Source organism: Empidonax traillii, unplaced genomic scaffold, assembly GCF_003031625.1.
Source record: "Empidonax traillii isolate 1590-97213 ecotype Southwest subspecies unplaced genomic scaffold, ASM303162v1 scaffold315:size618497, whole genome shotgun sequence".
NCBI classification, from domain to species: Eukaryota; Metazoa; Chordata; class Aves; order Passeriformes; family Tyrannidae; genus Empidonax; species Empidonax traillii.
The window spans coordinates 169,448-191,165 of NW_020955508.1; the positions used below are offsets into that span (position 1 = coordinate 169,448).

Consider the following 21,718-nt stretch of genomic DNA (forward strand, 5'->3'; position numbering starts at 1 on the left):
ACTGACCACCAAGAGCTGCTGGCCACAGCTGTAACAGAAGCCAGTCAGATGAGAAAAGGTGGAGGACAGATTTTGTTTCTGAGTGGAAGCAGACTTTATCTCACACGTATTTCCAGTCTCTTTTGCATTACAGTACAATGTGTTTTTAAAGCACAAGTGATCAGAGATAGTCTGAAAACAAAAGACTTATGATTGATTTTGCTTAGGCAAAGTAGCGATTTCTATTACACTAGCCTTTACTTAGATGCTTTTGGCTTCTACAAGGAATCAATTTATTCTACTTGTCAAAAAAATCAAAATCAGAAACAGCCCAGCTCCTGGTATGCCCTGCATAAAAGAAAAGCCTGGCTTGTAGACCTTAGCTCCACTCTTCTGCATTAGATGGGCTGAAGACTGCAGGAGTTAATTATGTCAGTAAAGAAGGTTCGCTTTTCATTTCCAGCAAGCCAGACTCTGACTAAATAAATAAAGCTGAAATGGGAGAGTGATAACCACAATAAGTAGCCGAAACTCCATGTCATGACAGAGGAACGATTTCCCACCTGCCACTTAAATACAACTAAGGTGTTCTGTAATTTTACTTCCACAAGCCAAAGGGTTTATTGTAATCCTGATAAATTATAGCAACAGAAGGAGGCGAGAAGTGGGACAGAAGAAGGGAAATGTTAATGCAAAATATAAAATTGCCTCGCAGAAAAGAATAGGGAGAGCAAGCAAGCGGTTTGTTATCATTTATTTTTCTTCAACATATCATTTGGTTTCAGCTGTCTCCCATCTCACCCAGATCTCCACCATTTCTCAGAAACGTCTCTCGATGGCATCTCATTCTCCTCCTGTCTTTCACCAGCGTTTCATTATTTCTTAACTGTCCCTGAAAGGGCCCGGGCAGGCGGCGGGGAAGGGGGGGCAGGCACAGAGGGAGAAGGACCAGCCTGCGCCCCACGCGTCCGCCCCATTTAAGCAGTTTCCAAAAAGCGGGGAGGGGGGACGGTGAACTGGGCGTTGCAAATAATGTTAAATGTGATTAATCTCCCGGATTCCTGGAAATCTGACATGCATGAGTTACAGCAAAACCTCTTTTATTTCGCCATGAAATGCTTCTGCATAATGAGAAAGAAAATGTCCTCTGTGCCCTAATCAACTCTGACAGGTCCTGGACTCCCAAATACTTTTATTTATGGCATTATTTATTTCACCTCTAATAACTGGGGAGGCGGGCCCGCGGCTCGCTCCGTGCGGGCAGAGGAAGGGAGGGAGGGAAGAAGGGAGGGATGGCCGGGCGGGCAGCGGGGCTCCGCGTCCGGCCAAGGGGACACAAAGTTTTTGCGGCGGCCGGCGCTCGACGGGGCGGTGCCATTCTCCACGGCCGGGTCGGGCCGGGCCGTGCCAGGCGATGCCGAGAGCAGCCGGGAGAGCTCTGCAGCCGCTCACCCCTCTCCTCAGCTCACCTGCCCCGCGGAGGGGGGCCGGGGGCGGTGGCGGCCCCGCCAGCGCCCGCCTCCCACCCCGCTGCCATTAGCAGAGATTACCCTAAACACTTGGCGGTCGCCGCCCGTCTCCCTCCAGGCATTGGCGCGGCCGCCTGTCAATCAGGCCGGCGCCCCGCCGCGCCGGGGCTCCGCCGTGCCACAGAGACGAGCCGCGGCGGCGGCAGACACAGCCCCGGAGCGGGGCCGCGCCGCGCCGCGCCGGGGGAGGCGGCGGAGGATGGAGGAGGAGATGCAGCCGGCGGAGGAGGGGCCCAGCACCCCCAAAATCTACAAGCAGCGGGGCCCCTACAGCGTCCTGAAGACCTTCCCCGGGAAGCGGGCGGCGCTGGCCAAACGCTATGAGAGACCCACCATGGTGGAGGTGCCCCGCGGGCGCGCAGCGGGGCAGCCCTTCCCGCACGCCGCCGAGCCGCTGCCCTACGCGCCGCACGGCCCCTTCCCCAACGGGCCCGCCCGCCCCGCCGCCCCCGGCGCTGCCCAGGGCCACTCCCGCCCGCCGCCGCCGGCACCGAGCTCCTCGGGCCGCTACGGCCCCTGCCCGGCGGCGGCGGGGGGCGGCGGCGCGGAGCTGAGCGCAGGTACCCGCAACTCCTCTCCTCCGCCGCGCAACTTCGCGGGGCACTTTGCAGCAGGCGGCAGCGGGATGGGGGCTGCGGGCTCCCCCCTCCCCGACGCGCACACCCCTCTCCCGGGCGGCTGGCGGAGGGCTGACCCTCGCTGGGTCCCTCGACTCGGGGCTGGCGGCGCCGGGCGCCCCGCGGCTGGATGCGGGGAGGGACGGGACGGGCGGCTGGGTGCACCCGTCCGTCGAGCATCGGCTGAAGTTCCCGGGGCGGGCGGGGAAGGGTCGCGGTGAGGACTTGGCGGGGCGCACCGTGCGCACCGGCGGGAGGGAGCGCTGCTGTCACCGCTGCCGGCGGGGCGGAGGGCGGGCAGGCGGGGGAGCCCCGGGCCGGCCGCTCCGCCGGGGAGGGCGGCGGGCTGGGGCCGGCTGCCCAAGGAGCTGCTGGTAATGGAGAGGCTGCTGACAGAGAGGTGGTGATTTTAACAGAAAGAAAATAGATCGGCTGCTTGCCTGCGCCGTTTTCGTAAGATGCAGCGAGGAACAGGAGATCAAATTATTTTTATTTTTTTTTTCTTCAAAGGTGTAAGATACCGAGATGCTGAACGTGTAGCTTTCTCCTAGTGATGGCTTGGAGTTAAAAACCGCGTAGATCTTGATATGCAACCTAAATTTGGCATCAGGAAATGGGAAATTGCATCTTTAAGCAGAGTACAATCAAAAATGAATTACAATAAATCCTATATAATTGCATAGGTCATTCTCTTTAATGAGATTTTATTAACCTGACTGTCAAGCTTTTGAGTCAGGCAGATATTTTATCTTCTTCAACTGATAAAAGTGTCAGCTATAAACCACCATATAAATATTCATAAATCTACACATCTGTGGCAGCCTATCAGCATCATTCTTTTGGACATTAAAAGCATTCTAATTACTTTCTGTCTAGCAGAGCTGAAATGCTGCCTGTTATAGTATGTGCTTGGCAGGCATGATTGCTTTTGTTTGCCATCACAAATAGCAGCATCCTATTTTATATACTGATGGTCCAGAATATATTCAGGGTTTGACTGAACAGGATGAATATTATGAAGCACCATCTGGTTTTGATAACATTGGGTATATTAACTCATCTGTTAATTTTTGACACATCATTGATTTATTTATTTAGAAAAATTGGATCCTGTTTTGGTATGTTACTGTTTGCCTTTGTAACAAATGTGATGACATTTCCTTACTAAACAGGGAGATATGCTAGTTAATAGGATATATGGCTATGTTTTAATGCCTGTTTTCACTTAGAAGCAGACGTGTACTTGAGGAATTTATCATGTCTTGTTACTAATAATTCAAGTACTTTACCAAAAAAGTTTAATACTTGAATAGATTAGCCTGAAAATTCACATCTCTGACGCATAGTTGCGTGATCTGTGGCAGAAGGTCATCTTTCATCTTTTTTCGTGAAACTACTTCTTTTTTGAAATGCCCAAATGGTGGTAGTTAGGTATTCTGTGTGGCTCACAGTCAAAACACTGATGATAGATGTGACACCTACATTTCTTTACAGAAGCAGATTACGCCATGGAAAAGATTCAGCTGTCTGGTAGATGATATACAACGCCATATTCACAGCAAAGCCCTCTGGGCTTTGGTGAGCAGAAGTTTGGACTCTCTCCTGCCTGTGTACATTGTAGTAACCAGGCACTGGAGTGGGCTGCAGAGTTTGTCATTGATTCAGTCCTGTGTTAAAGAAAGGTAGTTGAGGAACTGCCATTTGTGCACTGAAGTTCTTTGAAGTCCCTGCTCCTTCATCTGCACGTTCAGGCTTTACTTTTACTTTAGGTTCCTAAATGGGTCCCAACATACCCTTTGTTCGGACTTAAGTACCAAGAGAAAAAGAACAGGAGAAAACAAACCAAAAATCTTGCTACAGTGTGCGAAAGCGGGATTTTGTACAAGTTGTTACCAGAGACGACCCACGAAGTTGGTAAGGTGACTAGAGCACCTCCCCTATGAAGACAGGCTGAGAAAGCCTGGAGAAGAGAAGCCTGTGTGGAGATCTTACAGCAGCCTTCTGCTATTTGAAGAGGGCCCACAAGGAAGCCAGAGAGGGACTCTTGAAGAAGAACTGTAGGGATAGGACAAGGAGTAATGGGCTCAAAGGGGAAATTTAGGTTAGATATATGGGAAAAAATCCTTTACTGTGAGGGTGGTGAGGCACTGGAACAAGTTGCCCAGAATTGTGGATACCCCATCCCTGGCAGTGTCCATGGCCAGGTCGGATGGGATTCTGAGTAACCTGGTCTAGTGGGAGGTGTCCCTGCCCATGACAGGGTGTTTGGAAATCGATGAACTTTAAGGTCCCTTCCAACTCAAAACATTCTGTGATTCTATAAAGCAAGAGGCAAGGTTTAGACCTCCTGGGTATTGTAATCCCAGAGGTAAGGGTGCTTTCCTGAGCTATGCACCTATCCTTCCTGCTTGGTGATGGAGTAATACCATGCACCTTGTGTTGGAGGAGACATAGTGTTGGTAAGCTGAGCAGGGAGCTACCTGGGACCCCAGAGCTGTATGTTTGTGAAGTACTCACATTGACCAGAGGCTTGAAATCCTCTTAACAAATGTGTGAGCCAATTTAATAGCTCAAGCTGCCTCTCGGGTGGCAGAGCTGGGGTTTTTCCCTGAGGAGTGGGAGCATTTGCATGTGCCCCATGCATGGTCACTCTGCACTTTGCCCACCATCTCTGGGTTTCCCGCACAGCGAGAGACAGAGGCCCAGAACACCTCTTAGCCAGAGGTTCATCTCAAGTTGTGGGTGTTGTAGGGAGGGACAGGTCATTCTCTTAGCAAGTGTCCAGTTCCATGTCCATTCTCCACAAGGCAGTCACCATGCACGACTTGTACAGTTTTCCCATTACCTTATCCCTAGCACTTGGCAGGTAAATACTTGAATTGAGGGGTGGAGTGCTATAGGTCATGGTTTTGTAGGGACACCCATTTCACTTCAGTTTCAGAGATCTTTTTGCTGATACTTTTCACCTGTGCAGGCAACAGTGAGCAATATGGCTACTGAAACACCATTACTGGCATGCCTAACTGTTCCAGCAACTTAAACACTTAATGCAGTTGATTCTTAGTCTTCAGCCATGGCATTTCTGGCCCTGTGAGATTCAGAGCTCCAAGTTTGCTTTTAGGAGCAGGCACCTCAAACACAGCCACAAGTAAGGATGCTTCCATATTTTTGCAGCTTTTCCTAAAGTGACTAGTTTCTTCCTCAGTCCCTCTCTGAGAGACTACCCTCACTTCCAGACTTCATCAGAATTGCATTAAGAGGAAAAGGAGGAAGAGCAGGTATTCTCCACCCAGTGCCACAGTAAAGAAAAATCTAGCTTGAGATCCCATCATCTAGAGAAAAACTACGCATGAGAAATGTCATCTTGCTATGAGAAATGTGGAGCTACACTGCAACACAACCCTTCTCTCCTCTAGTGAATAGTGGTTACTCTGACCGCTGCTGCTACTGTGAGCCACACATATGGATGCATTCAAAGCACCATTTTCTTACATGAAACATTCATTCTTTATTAGTCTGTTCTGATTATTTTCCTGCTATGAAGACAATGTGTATCTTTGTCTTTGGTAGCATGTACATTAAACAGTATCATAATCCACCAGAGAAACTCATCTTCCTTAGGAAAGCATGATGTAGACTTTACACTGGGGCTTAAAATTTAAGGTGGGTTTTCATGGAAAGCAGAGAAGGAAGAGCAGAGCTGTCTTGGAGGTATTACCAGTGCCAGCAATCTGGCATATTTAACATGACCAGTTAATGAAGCTCTGTCCTGCCAAGACAGAAAACCAGTTTGTTAAGTGAACAGCAAAGGTGAAGATCATTGTTTTGGCCTTAACTGAGGAGCTAGGAGCCCTCATCTGGAAGTAGATCTGTGAGATTAGTACTGAAAGGGCCAGGCTGTCTCAGGAGTCCTCATGCAAAATGCCCAAGAAGGCATCACTTAGTCATGGGAGGTGTCAAATGGTCTTGATTTTGTGACCCAAATGCAGGTATTTACAGCAGTGGTCATATCTAAAAACACAGTGATAAAGTCTATGCTTGGATAAAGCCTACTTTTGGGGGATACAGGACTGCTGCCCTAGGATCTCAGTTAATAAAATATGATTATAATCAAATCAAGAAATACAAATAATCAGGTGAGAGGGCTGAATCCTTTAAGGTGAAGAGTGAGATGATTGAAACTGTGAAGGAACCTGGACTTTACAATCTTGCTGAAAATTAAATACCAGTGAATACATTCCCTGCAGGGAAGAATGTATGGTATTCAGACCCACTCAGTAGCTACAAAAATGACTTTTTAAACCAGCTGCCCAAGGATACCAAGGAAACTGTGGAAAAACCACAACCTAAATCCAGAGCCATTGAGACCAAACACAATGCCTTATTAATAAAGCTGTCTGGTCTAAGTATTGAAAACACTTAGGTGTAGGAAAAACTGAAGTTATACCTGCCAGTTTTTCCAGACATCTTTTCTGATGCATTAGTGTAAGTCATCAGGTTGAGTTTCAGAAATTTGCTCTTACTAAACCCTGTTTTCAGTGTGGCAGTTGAATAGCTAAGAAGCTCCCATAGTTCAGCGTCAAAGATGCAAAAAGAAAAAGATGTAAAGATGAATGCTGTATCTGGGAGCTGATACCTGGTTTGCCATATGTATCTTCTGGTTGCTTGTAGTCTCAAATAATCTAGTTACGAATACTTATACTTTTAGCAATTTAATCCTGTTCTCTTGGAGCTTTATGGGCTTAATCCAGCAGGTCCACGTTCAGACAAATACCTAGGTAAAGTCAATAGAAGTTCTGTTCTGTAAGACTAAAGTCTGGGGGGGTCTGAGACATTAGAATTACATGGTTGATGAGCATGGTAATAAGGAAAAGAAATATCACAATAAGGCTTTAATAAACTGTTTACACTGTTTTAGTCCAGTGCAATGATTTCAATAGAATCCTGCTTAAATCAATTAAGAATCATATATGGTGTTTATTCAGTAGTAATCACATATAAACAACTTTTTGTCATTTCTTAAGTGATTAGATGTTGCACAGTACTTGCATTTCTAATTACAGTCAGTCTGTAAAAGCTGAAATCCTAATTTCTTCCATATATGCTAAATGGGCAGCATTTGTTTGTTTTTTTTTTCTCCATCACAAAAATAACTGTAGTTGTCATTCTCATTTAGGGTTGTTCAGAGTGTGGGTGCATGCACTATAACTGGTGTAGAAGTCACTTCAAAGTGGTACCCACTTCAGCACAGAGCCAGATGCTTCCAGAAGGTGTGCTGAGAACATCCCTCACTCTTGCTGCCCAGTGGTACCCACAAAAAAAAAGCATTTGTGACCTAGCCCTGCTTTGTCATGACTCTCATTTTTATGTCTTTGAATATGGGATAAAGTTAAGGAAAAAAACCAGTAATTGCTGTTATTGTGTCTTTGTAGTAGATCTGATACTGAACTGAAGACTAAATCAATACTGTCATTTCTGTGTAAAATTTCAGTTACATTTTAAGCCATTATTACAGGGAATGTGCCTAATGCATTACATTTTACAACAAAACTAATAATTAATTTCATCTTTACTGATGTCAGTGTGTATTACAGCATTCTTCAAAACTAGTATTTTGAATGTCAGGTTACTTTTTGCTGTTTTTGAGGAGAAATCGTAATAGTAGAATAACATCTCTTATATTAATCTAATCCCTTTTCTATTGTTTCCTTCATATTTTGTCCCCTTGTAACAATGATATACAACGAACGAGTAACTGTTTTGTCAACAGGGACAATAACGATTAAAATACAAACAGGAAATACGACTTTAGGCCTGGAATCAGATTATAGGATTAAAATTAATGAAAAAACTGTTCTGTAGTAGGATTGCAAAGTTCCAATCAATATCATCCTGTAATATTTTTAAAGGGAAATGTGGGAAGAAATAAAGCAAAGAAAGCACAACTTGAGATTTTTAGTGATGCTTGAGTTTCTTGATTTTCCTTTGGTTTATCAGGTCCCAGCTAGAAAACTGCCATGTCACTGGGTTTCCATTCTTTTAATTTACATTACATCTGTTGTGCTGTGTTATTTGCATTGTAAGAGTTAAAGACAGCTGGCCTTAGGTTAGTGCAGAAAAGGGAGGGAGAGAGACAGCAGGTATGGAGGCTACAGAGCACCTGGCACCTTACTGGCGCCCACTTACAAACGGGTGGCAGTGCCTGTGCAGTTTGGCTCCTTGGAGATTGTAGTGTGGACAGAGGGCATTGCATAATGCTTTGCACCAAAGGTGTATGGGGGAAATCTGCCCTAGTTCATCTGAGCCCAGTTACAGGGTTCTGGCTCTTTAGCACAGGAGGCTGATTGTGAGGATGCTTAGTGTCCTTAGGGCCACTCCAGTCCTTCACATGCCACTGGGCAATCCCTGCTTGACCCTGGGCAGCCTCATGACCCAGCGCTGGGCTTGGGCTTGCTCTGTCCACCTCACATCACTGTTCTTAGAGTTAAGTCCTCAGGAGATCACATCCTTGGGTTTTGTGCCAGACTCCTCAGACTGTGTTCGAGGCTGGAAGTATTTGTATGCTGCTTCAGCCCTGTCCTCTTTGCAGAGATCTGGAAGATGGTGCAAATGCAAATTAGTGTTGTTTCAAATATTCCTCAGGCCAGCTGTACTAACCTCAGTGTGAGGTAGATTTTCCACAAGACAGTGTATCTTCTGGATTGTGAAGTACTGTGAGAAGTGCTACCTTTTAAAGGCCTGAATTCTGAATGTTTCTGTTATTTATGTGTTATCAGTGTGATGAGGCTATGTTTTCATCTCTACTGATGAAGTTAAGATAAATTAAGGTCTGGGGTGCTTAGTCTCATGCATCTGTAGCACGTTTCAGAAGTAAATGCATTTATCACTTTCTAAAAGTCAAGCCTGCCTGAGAAGTGCTCTCCAAAATTGGCAGCACTTTAACCCACCAATCTTTTTTTCATATGCAAAATGTTAGTTACATCTGTTTAGGCACCTAGAGGAACTCAGCTATGAGTAAGCCAAAAAAAAAATTTAAAGACATTATTGGGGAACCTAACAGGTCATATCATAAATGTCTTAGTCATTTTCTTTCTGAGTCCAAGAAGCATTACAGCAGCTTGAGCTGTACATAAACATTGCAGAAATGAATCATCCTCCTCTGTAGGTTTAGCTTGTAACTGCTATTGCTCCCTGAGGTGTGACACCTCCTGTCATTAGAGGTAAGGCTGACCAGGTACAGCATGGCATCCTTATCTTGCTCCCGGAGCTGAGCTGCTGTCTCCAGAAACTGCTGCACATCCTCATGTGGAGTTTCTGATTGTATCCAGAGCATCTTGAAGAACTCCACACTGCTCTCCACTTTGTGACACTGGCCTGACCATAGGAGGTCAGCAGGACAGAAAAAATTCCTCCTCTGACCAGGGGAGCTTCATGTTGTACGTTTGATGTCTTTGCTTTATTTAAGAAGACAGTTTTGTGCTTATCATATGGGTTTTTGGATTGTTCTTAGACATATCTGGAACCTAAAGCAAAAGGAGTAGAAGCAAAGTCCGTAGAATTGAGTGTGGGTTGCATGAAGTGTCTATGTCAAACAACTGCAACAAAACTGAAAAGCAATAAAAACAAAGCTTGGAAGCTTTATTGGAGAGAAACAGGGCATAGGATGAAGATGTGGTGCAAATATGTACAGAAAACACTCTTCAGCAGTTGGAAATGGGCTTTCAGAGAAGTACTTACTTGAAATTTTACTCATGGCAAATTGGATGGAATTTATATTTTCCTCCCCATTTTCCTGACTTAATCCCTCTGAAAGAAGATGGCAGTAAGCTGTGTCTATCATCACAATGCATTTCTGATTAACAGCAAGGGCACAAGGGCACTCTCAAAATAGAAACAAAGTCAGAATTGTTTTAAATCACAGTGTTGCAGAAGTATTAAAGCAGAAGCCATAATTTTAATGTGTTCAGAAATAAAATGCATGCTGCTGTAAACAGTTGTGTACATTCATCTAGCTGCTACTGCCTGGCATAACCTTTTGCATTAGGTTTCTGTGATTCATGTTTTCTTTTGTTGCAGAGAGTCGAATGATTCTGGATGCCTTTGCCCAACAATGCAGCCGGGTTCTAAGTCTCTTAAATTGTGGTGGAAAACTACTGGACAACAATCACTCTCAGTCCATGATTTCTTGTATAAAGCAGGAAAACCCAAATTATAGTGAAAGACAAGAGCAATGTCAGCTTGGGAAAATGGTCCATAGTCAGACGTCAGACATTTTAGACATAGAGATGCAGTATATGCAAAAGAAACAACAAACCTCAGCCTTTCTGAGAGTTTTTACTGATTCCCTTCAGAACTATTTGCTTTCTGGGAGCTTCCCTTCTCAGAACACCTCATCAATAAGTGATTTTAGCCATCTGGCAGATGTGGATCCACTTTCAACCTCTCCAGTACACACTTTAGGTGGATGGACATCTCCAGCAACATCGGAATCTCATGGTCATCCATCATCTTCTACACTTCCAGAGGAGGAAGAAGAGGAAGAAGAAGAAGGTTACTGCCCTCGGTGTCAAGAGCTAGAACAGGAGGTAATTTCATTGCAACAAGAAAATGAGGAACTTCGTAGAAAGTTGGAGAGCATTCCAGGTAAGTAATCCCTTGCCATGTAATGTTGCCAGTCAGTAATTAAAATAGTTTGGGTAATAGTTTGTTTCAAGTTCTAGTAATTTGTTAAGGTTGCAGTCATAGTAATCAAATACTGGAATTTGTCTCCAGCCAAAATTCCTGTATCTGTGCCCAGTGGAAAATTGTCTGCTGGGACTCATCCCTATGAATCCTGAGTCATAGACTAGTGAGCTGTGTTCAGGTAGGGGATGGACTTGTAATCTCAAATTCCACATATCAGGTGATTTGTCACAGTAATTTCAAACATATGCTTTTATAACTCATTATCTGTCTTGTTCTTTAAGTAACATTGCAGCTTATAAGACTAATTCCCTTTTGGGCCTCTTTTTTTCAGTTACTTAAGGAAACTATTCAAATGTACATCCATACTTTTACCTGAAATAAATTTGGCTTTAAACTTGAATAGTATTTCTTAAATTGCTGTTAACTTAGGGAGAAGGATTAATACATCTCCTCCCATCCATCTTCGAATAAAACCTAATAAAAAAGCTCTGCAACAACTTTTCCAGTTCAGCACTACCTACAAGCCACTGGGAGAGAGAAAGAAAGACAGAAACACCCAATCTAATAGAAACCCCCTACGTGAAATGCTTCTCTTGCCCTTTAAACCTAGGACTTCACACTGTTCAGATGTGTCAAGATACTTGACAAGTGGTATTGGATAAGAGCAAAGTATCTTGGACCCATATGTTCTCAGCTTTCAGCACAGGCAAAAATACACCTCAAATAGTAATACTAAAAGCAGACTGGAATTTAGCAAAGAAAAGAAGCATACAACACACTTCTGATATGTATAAACACTAGGGAGCTGCACCTTTGCTACCTGAATTTGAGGTTCTTGGGGTAGATCCATGCAAAATTAATTAAACTAATCTCTAAATGGCAGAAAAGCGTGTGTAATATAGCATGGGCTGCAAGAGAGAAAATACTTGAAAGCTGCTAAGTATGCAGAAAAAAGGCAGTAACCAACTACTGCCCCAATATGGAGGGGCAGTTGAAAAATCTGAGCAAAAAGCAAGCAGCAGTCTTCATAATTCTTCTCCCCAGCTATCAGTGATATATTATGCGTTATTTATATAACATTGTGTTTTTCTTTTGTGTATTGGTCCATAGGAGTACAGAGAGATCGCATAAGAATCATTGTTCAGTGCAGAGAAAACCCAAAATTTAGAGCAATTCCCTCACCCCTCCCAAAATCTGGAGTTACTGTAACTCATGCACTCTCACTGGTTTCAGCAGTGATTAGTACATCATCTGCATGACAAAGGGAATTGTGTGCACTTCAATTCCTGTTGTGTCCTAGCTTCAAAATGTAAGACCAAAAATTATCATTTAGGATCTGTAATCTGACCTACAGCTTTTATTCAGTCTGAATGCAGTACTGAATGCAGTAATCTTATTAACTTTGACTAAAGCATAATTTACATTTGCCTCAAGTAGTATGTCAGAAGGCCTCCAGTCCTGAGTTGAAGACACTGGTGAGCAGCAGTTCTACCTCTTATTCTGACACTTGGTTCCAGTGCTTAATTACACTGGTGAAAATATGTGCCTTATTCCCCATCTGACTACCTGAAATCAGCTTCTAGCCATTGACTTTTATACTTGGCTTCACTAAACTAAGTGCTCTGTAAGTCTTGGTACTTGTTCTGATTGAAGGTACTTACAGACTGAAAGCTGACTTAATTTCCATTTTAGATAAACAAAGCAAACAGAGCTGCTTGAAACTCCTCAAATGAGTTGAATACTTCTTTCCAGTTCTCCCCTTTTGATCTTTTCTTTAAAATTTGGGCACTGGAAATGCATACGGTATGATCCTATCTGCCTGATCAGAAGTGAATAGTCTCTTTGCTCCTACCCATGGTTGCCCTGGTGGATTGACTATTGGTCGTGCTGCTGAGCTCCCCGTTCTGCACACATTTCTTCCTAGACGTTCACACTTTGTATGTGGCAGTGCTCACGTACTAAGTGTTCCAGTTTGCTCTGGCTGCCCCACTTACCCACTGTTTGCCAATTCTTCCATTTCTCTATCATCCACATGTTTTTTATTCTTTTTAAATTAACTTTGTGTCCCGGTTAGAAATGTTGAATGGTAATGAGGTTGTTAGCCTCTGTTGAACCTTTCTAGAAACACATCTATTAATGATGATTCCCACAATGACAAATACTTGAGTTGTCAGTAGCAAGTTCCTAATCTATGTATGTTCTAGTCTACTGATATTGCGTGTTGCTCCTTTTGCAATCAGCTAACTCATGGTAGTAATTTAAACACCCTTAAGGAGCCTAAATGTCTTATGTTGTTCAACCCAACTTTTTCAAGTGAATCTATAATCTCATCAAAGAATGACAATCAGGTTAGTCTGACAAGTTCTACTTTCCATAAGACCATTTTGACTGGCATTAATTATATTCATGTTCTTTAATTCTTATTCAATTGAATCCCACAGTGATCACCTGTATTTTGCTAGGATAAATGCTGGGTTAAGCAGCCAGTATTTACCTGGGTCATCATAGTTACCTTCATCTCCCTTTAAAAGCGATAATCATGCATAATAATAGTCATTTTACACACCCCAGGAGTAATGAAACCCCTTGTTAACAGTGTATCAAAGGAAGCAGACAAAGATAAAGTAAATGTGCAAGGACATAGGACTTCATCTGCCAACAAAAAATCATCATCAAATGCATCTGTTGCTGTCTGGGTGACGTACAAATAGATCTGAAGTGACTTGTGTGTTTGGAGAAGCAGTAAGAGCCACAGAAGCTGCCTCAGATTTTGCTATGTGGTAGGACAGAGGTTTGAGCTCCTCAGGCAGTCCCACAGCCACCACTGAGCAAAGTTAATCAAAAACCAACTAAAGGCAATGTCTAATTATTTTTGTCTGTAGTGCCGATTTTGTTCCAGTGAGCTTCTTCTACCAAGAAAGCTGGCAGAAATTTTTCTGTTACCTGAAATGCCCAACTCTCTGTATGTAAATAGGAGCAAAGGGCTCATTCTCTGAGCCCTTTTTTGATTTGCCCATCAAGATGTTGCATGCCTCAGAAGGGAGCAGTAAACCTCCCTGCAGAGTGTTTACCACATCTATCAAAGTCATGATGGAGCACAGACTTTCTTCCCTGTGCATTTGTTCACCTCATGCTGGGCATCCGAAGGGCCAGGGAAGGTGATGAGTGCAGTGGAGAAGCAACTGAGGAGGCAGCTGGATGGGCATGAAGGCTGCCATACTGTCTCCACCAAGCCACCAAAAGAGCAGGAATTTTTTTTGCGTAGAGGTCTTCCTTCTCATCCTTGGGGGATCTGGGCCACAGCTGCTCGATGGGGCTGGCAGGGGACCTTGTGGGGCAGTGGTGATGTGCACCGTCCAGTCCCCATGGTCGCTGAGGCTCCCACTAGCAACCCTCACAACAGACTATAAAAGCACCAACCCCTCCCTTCTCTTGTATAATATGAATCATTTTATCCTTTTCCTGAAATGCTTTGCTTTTTTTTTTTTTACTTTCCATATGCAAAAGCCCTTTTAAAATCCATGAGAGTTTGCGATCTAAAAATAGTTACCACTATACACCTCTGCCTCTAGTTCTGCAGAGCAAGACTCACAAAGACACTACTGAGAAGTGTTTCCTCAGCAGATGTAAAGGCAATGACTTTTTTTTTTTTTTTAACAAATATTACAGAAGACATATTCTCCTGTAGCTTTTGGACATAGAAAATAAGATTTTTCACTTTTCAGGACTCTGTTCTGTTGCTGTAGAAGCCCTCCAGTTCTGTAGGATCTTCTTGCCTATAGCCTAGCATCACTTTTTGGCAGATCACCACTGGAGAAAAACGATCACATGGGTAAAATATTGCATATATTTTGGTTGTTGTATGGGTCAAGGGTTCTCTTCTCAAAAAAATATGATTTGACTGAAACAATACTTAAATTTGTGTGAAATCTTAATTGTTCCAGCTATGAGATAAATGAAGAAAAATTCATATTTCAGTACTTGGGTTTTGAAGCAATATGACTTGTTGCTACTTTTTCATTTTCCTCAATATTTTTTTTTAGGGAAAATCATTAACCAAATGTTTTCAGGTTTCATTTCAATTGAAGAGAAACATTTTCATTTAGTGTGTTATTTTTTCTTGTTTTGAAATGATCATTAGATAATTTCTGGAAGGAGTTTGGCAAACTTATCGTTGGCTCTTTAAGGTTTTGAGAACAGAGCAAATTAATCCATATATACAAGGAGAGAAGTATCTCCTAATCTCTTGCCTCTGTACAGAAGTTACTGGGGCTGTGGTACATTCCCAGTAGTGAAATTAAAGGCCTATTTGTGGAACTGCATGTTAGACCTGGATTTGGACAATGTAATATATGAGGATATTAAGCAGTTGTTTGTTATTGTCAGCATGATTTTCTCACGGTTTTTGACCTAAAAGGAAGAAAATATTTCCAGGTGGTTAAAGCAAGGGCCCAAAATCTTAGGAGTGAGGGTTTGCCTCCTGGTGCTCCCCGCTTTGCTGCATGTTTTTGGACAAACCAGTCCGATAGCAGTGAAAAGGTATAAATAAATAAGATGAAGCACAACAAGGCAGTGATTATTCTTGCCTCATTAGCCCAGCAGCAGAACATACTACAGCAAGCAGCAGAGGGGTGGGAGTGGAAACCCCCATCAAATGTAGAGAGCTGATCACCTGTAGAGACAACATTTGGGGTGGCTGCAAGTAGCCAAAACAAAGCAGGATTTGCAGGTAGAGTTAATATCAATGTAATTGAAAAAGTCAGACAAGTTTTCCAGGAGATTTTGTGTGCCCAAGGCTTGACTCTTTTTCCTGACTGTTGGATGATCTAATAAAAGATATTACTTTTCCCTACAAATCCAGTCCCCTTTATACTTTCAGAGCATCGTATTTCCAAAGAGCCTACTACAGCCGCAGCATAGATAAAGCAGCCATCAAGGGTTATGATGAACACTTTTTCATGTCATTTTTTTTGGTCCTTCTTATTGATGTTCACATTTAACCACTTCTTTGGTTTCCCTTGATGTTCTGGATGTTTTGGTCTGATCTGTGGCCTTGTTCTGCTGTTAAGCTTCAAAGTGTGAAGTTACTGTGAGAAGAGAGAGCCTCGAGCACGGTCACCCAGTGTTTGGCACGAGAACCCCTTTGAATTTGCAGCACAGCTTTGCTTTGCTGCTTGCAGGTGCTGGCTTACTTTACTAAACCTGCCTGAATACAAAAACTTACTGAAACATATACTTGCAGCAGACTGGGGCTTTATTTGTCTGTTTTCTCTGCCCTTCTGGGTACAAACCCATGAGAATTTTGGAGGTCAGGTTTCTTAGCCTTCCTTGGGGAGCAGGAGCTGGTGGGAGTTTTGTGGGGAGCTGCAGTTCAGCCTGGCAAGGATGAACTCTCCAGTCTCAACTTGGGTTTGCCCTTTGCAGGTCAACATTTGGCATTTTAGTGACACAAATGACTGTCCCCACTTATGGGGGACTCCCTGGTTTCCCTGTCATTTATCAGCAGTAGAAACATACAGTAGAGGGGTTTTTATAGACGATGTCCCTTCAACAGGGAAGACTTCAGAGCTGAAAGGGAGCATAAAAAAGGGGTACCTTCTAATGAGTGAAGGAAAGTGAGAGAGCACAGAAAAAAATAAAAGCCACAGGAGCATGTGACAGCATCACTTAAATGAGAGATGCACAGCTGCCTTGCTTTATCTCTTTTCGTCTCTTGTTTGGGCAGAGATGTACATCCCAGAGGCTTATGGAAGGGAAACAACCTTCTTTCTGAAAGAAATAAAAGAAAATAAAATTAAAAGTCCAGTGGCCTTTCAGATGCAGATTAACAGAAAATAATTAAATGGTTTTCCGCTCCACATGGAAAACACCACTGAGAGAGATTTTAAAAGTAATGGGATTTTTCAAGAATTTTTTCTCCCTTCCCTGTTTTCGGCAGGCATGTAGGTCATTTTAGGAAATCTTGAACACCCTTCTGCACAAAATGTTGATTATTTTGATTTCTCCTGGCTCCTCTCACTACAAATGGTTTCTGCTTTTATTTTACCATCCAGTCACGACCATCCAAATTTGTAGGGTCTTGAGCACTGAGATTGGTTCCTCCAGAGATCCTAATCCCTTTCTCTCCTTGCCCCTTGTTGTTTCTCCAGCTCAACAATTTGCCTTCATGGACAATCCAGCTTTTGCTGGCTTTCAGCTGACTATTGAAATAAATGACTGTATGAGCTGAAATAATCTGAACCATGTACACTTCTCCAAATCTCAGGCAGAGAAGGCATCTCCATTAATGTTATAAGAAATTCACACAGCCATGTGGTTCGTCAGCACGTTCCCTATCATTTGTTACATCTTTTTGACAGTCAAGCATCAATTTAGAAATGCCCTGCAATGAACTCGGAGAGAAGCATCGCTCAAGGTCAAGCAAAGGAGGACGCATTGCAATGATGAGGCAGTCGTAACTAACAGCTGCTGGCCTGAGCAGGGTGGATGTAAGTGTACACCCTTCCCAATTCTCCTCCTCCTGGCAAGTCAGAGCTAAATTGTCTTGAGTGCTAAGGGATTCATCTTCTGCAAAACACCAGGAGGAATACTAGCCGGTGTCGGCTACAGAGCACAAAATCTCATTAGTGAACAGAATAACCAGATTTCGTACTGTCTGTTTATGGGGCTGAAGCCACCACAGGCGGACATGCTACCAAGCTGGGGGTGAGCCATCCCTTTTCACTAGGCTTGTCTGATGCTGCAGGAGAGGTCAGAGATACACTTTATTTACCTTGGAGATGTGCCTTATTTACAGCCAGCCTAAGCATCTCTTCACAGTGCTGTGCTTTGGCACTATAAACAGCCCTGGAGTGTTTTACACGGGGAGGCCACATTTTGGGGACGATAAATGAGAGCCCTCATTTTGACAGATACCAATGCAACATTTATAATGAGCAAAACCCCAGCTCAAACCAATAATAAAGATGTTCTTGGCACTTTGTAAAAAGTTGGAAACAATTATTAGAGCCAAAGGTTAAAAAAAAAAAAATAGGGTGGGTGATAAGTGGGAAACATTAAAAACATGTTATTGTAGGCCCCAAAAGACTATCTAGAAGGAAAAGTTTCATGCTGGTTACAAACAACCAGCTTAGAGAGAAAATGAAAGAACAGTTAGAAACAACAAATAGCTTAGAGGGGAAGTTGATGGTGATCAGTAAAAAGCAGAAGTTAGGATCAGTGGCAATTTAACAATAAAAATTAAACGTGGAGCACTGTCTTGAGAAAGCTTTCTTTTCCTGGCAAAATTAAGGAAAAATATGGCATGCTAAAAACAGTATTGGACCATTATCAGATAGTAATAGGTTTTATCAATAATATGGAACTGCTTAATGAGTATTCTGATATTTGTGAAGAGTAAAATAATGCAGTCACACCAATATAATGATGATGGTAAGCAGGTAGAAATATTTTCCATTGCCATCATAGCTCTGGGTGTTAGCACACACTCACCAGCAGCTTCATGTGGGATGCAGCCTTAGCTGTCTGTCCCAACTCTCTCATGATGTGGGGACAGCTGAAGAGCTTGTAAGTCAGAGCCAGAATTGCCAGACTTTTTGAAAATTATAAAGAGGTGTGGTTTCCAGCCTGGGTTATAGGACAGAGTGGTTCAAGAACAGTCAGAGATGTCATTGCCCAGAGAGCTGCAGCATGGGCTGCCAGGAGGGGATACCTTTGTGAGCACACCAGCTTTTCATCGCTTTAGTGCACATCAACATACTACCAAAAGAAATAGGCAGCTGCTTCCAAAGTGTGATGTTTTCAGAATCATGAGGTTTGGACAACTCCCTTCAGGAACTAAAACAATATGTTCTGGAATATTTGTGACACTCCAGAAGACCAAAAGATGCAAATACTGTCTGTATTTTTAAAATACATATGAGATGTCCTTTATGATTGTGGGTTTGTTGGCCTGATACTGACTAAATAATTGCACAGCTGATGCCAGCTTCAATTAACAGAGTACTGAAAGGGAATAATGCCATTAGTACCAGGCCAAATTATGGTTTTGATGAGATGAAAACTTTGGTTGATGAGGGTATTGCAGATATTCAGGGTGTTACATAACATCATATTACAAAAACTGATTTAAAAATACAAATATATTTCTATCCAGGAAATTGCCACGATGCAGTTGAATTTCTGGAGGGAATTTTTGTGAAACTGTTCACAATCCATGCTTTTAATACTTTAATCCGTGAAAGAAAGCACACAGTCATTGCCCACAGCTTGCAAGCCGTGCAGAGGTAGCAGTGGGTGAGGAAGATGAGAGGTGACAGACTTGGCCGATCACAGTGCCGATTATCGTGTATTAAGGCACAGAAAACATCACTCTACGTGGTTTCAGCCCCTGGGAAATGTACACTGAGAAAGGCTTTTGGAAGACACAGGGATTTTCTGCCTGAGTATTGATACATAGCATGGCCAAAAGGGCCACCATGGCCTTCATCTGTACCGTCATATAAGCTGGTATAGGGAATCTGCAGGAGCCCAGCACCTTGGGAACATCAGTGTTGAGCTTAGCAAAGAGAAGATGAATAAATTACTTCACCACCAACCATAAGCATGTAACAAGTAACGGGCATTTTCCATTTATTTTTCCAAAGATTTTACAAACCCAGACAGTTGAAAGAAAATGCAGACTTGAAATAAAGTTTATGTTCCTGAGGGTGAAATAGCACACGGTGTAACCACGAGCTCAGGGTAGAAACTGCATCACTGGGAGATGATGACTTGGGTTGTACTGTGTTTTCCCTGCTGATGCTGTCTGGTGCAAGGAGAATTTAGTCGAAGGAGTTGCTGTGCTGTGTGGCAGCTCAGGCTGAGATATCACAGCCCAGCTTTTGTCACTGGCACATTTGGTGGCCACCACACTCACCGTTCAACTATTACAAATTAGAATACTCTTCAGAGAAAGCTGTGACAAGCTGTGTCGAATAAGCACTTGTTACAATGTACAGATGCCTAGAATGCCAATGAAGTCTTAAAACTTGGATCGATAAACAGCAAATACCTACCACCTCTTACACATGTCCTGCTTAGCATCTTAGGAAGACCAGCCTTCCCCAGCATGCCAAGTGCCCTGTAGCCCCTCCTCCTCACCCTTTAGTTCCTGCTAAGACCTTGCTCTTTCACTTGCTGCAGGCCAGGTTACTTTGCCAGTTCCAGTGTCATTTCTAGGACACTGGCACTTTCAGAGACTAAAAGATGTGAAAACTTCTTCCCTAAAGGGCAAGAAAATTACTGCCTCCCCACAGGCTTTCTACTAAACCATAACAAGCCAGTGTTATTTCAACATTGGTGTCTTTCCCCTTGGTTACAGTAGGTGCAGATCCTTGTTAGTGATGTTGATGCTAAGTGGAAATGTGCATAAGAGGTCAGCTCTTGGGATTATGATTTTGTCAACTCTAGAGACCACATCAAAGACAAAGATAAACAAAATAAATAAGCTAGTAGGTTTAAATGATTATTCATCTTCACAGTTGGGAGCCCCGGGCTCTTACATTTGCTGCAGGGTTTGGAGGAAATAGAGAATATTTGAAGAGCCATAAGAGGGACTGTGGCTCAGTAACAAAACCAAAGCTTTGAGTCTCTGCTTCGTGCTCCCCTCTTTGTGGCTTCTTTTAGGCTTCAGTTAATACGGCAGCCCAAGAAATCTGGATTTGCAAATAGCACTTGGTGTTTGAAAGGCTGAGGTTATTTGCACCAACAGCAAACTGTGCTATGTGATGGCTTTACAAGTCAAAAATGTTCAGCATCCTCAAGTCACTACAATAATAACAAAATCATACAATTTTGTGGTCAAAACATTACTGCTTTTATGAAGATAGAGGTTTTTATAAGCTTTGTCTAGCTTTTAGTACTTTCGTGTTTCTCATTGGTAATTGAGAACACATTTTATCAGCAGCATATAGTTAAAGTAGAGCTGTACTTCATCTGCTGGGGACATAATAGGTTAAATAATTTCCTGTCATCTCACTTGTGCCTCATCCCTTTGGAAGAACACAGGTAAACATATCTTTGGATTACTGTATAAAAAATCAGCAGCAGGAGTAAATACACTGGTGGATCACCTTACAGAGAAGTCAGTGTGGGGTGCAATAACATGGGCATTTCTTCGTCATACCAGGCACTTTGCATGGCTTCTATATGCAGACTGTCGTGGGAGAGGGGAACGCTTAGACAAAGTTTTAAGAAGCAGAGCCTTGCCTGTGAGTCTCAAGGTGCAGAAAGGACTCTCTTGCTTTCTAAATTCCTTCTCAGGGAAGGGTTTAGGTGCGTCTGAATCCTATCTTAGCCTCGGTCTGTGTTAACGGTTTAAATTTAAAGGAATTATAAAGGTATGATTAAACCACTTTGTCCTACAGGTTTTAATGATGGCAAAACAGATATATTTATAGAAATGAATTATTTATTATGACAAATCAACAAACAGTGAACAAAGATCTTAATCAGAATTATTAAGTTTAATTAATCATTAATATTAATTATTAATATTAATTTAATATTAATTTAACTATTAGCAGTGTAAAAGCTAAAAAACACTATTAGTAGAGTATTATATAACAAAGAAATATGCATAACAAAACAATTATATTAAAGCAATTGTATCGAAGCTAGCAAAAGAAACAATCATTAAGTAGAGATTGATATAACTCACCATACAAGACAGTGGGCAGATCTCTCTCTTAACCAACCCTTGGGAAGTAACCATGAAGAGGCATCCCTACTTCACAGGAGAACGTCCACGCTTCAAGGAAGTATGTGGAAGAATCTGCTATAAGGAAGTTTGGACTGGGCCTTTATAGTTATGAAGGGATGGACTGGTAGTCACAGATTTACAAGGTCACAGAGTAGCCTATCTGTCAC

The 21,718-nt window shown here is 42.9% G+C and overlaps 1 protein-coding gene across 3 annotated transcripts in view; it reads left to right on the forward strand.

Moving 5' to 3' along the window:
* The first annotated feature begins 1,663 nt into the window (after window positions 1–1,663).
* BEND4 (BEN domain containing 4) overlaps window positions 1,664–21,718 on the forward strand; it is a 32,667-nt gene continuing 12,612 nt past the window's right edge. The window contains exons 1-2 of one of the 3 annotated variants that reach the window (XM_027891271.1): window positions 1,664–2,068; window positions 10,202–10,768. In XM_027891271.1, the coding sequence (XP_027747072.1) occupies window positions 1,708–2,068; window positions 10,202–10,768 (928 nt within the window). In that variant the 5' untranslated portion in view covers window positions 1,664–1,707. The remainder of the gene's footprint in view (window positions 2,069–10,201; window positions 10,769–21,718) is intronic. The other 2 variants (XM_027891272.1, XM_027891270.1) reach the window with 2 other exon arrangements.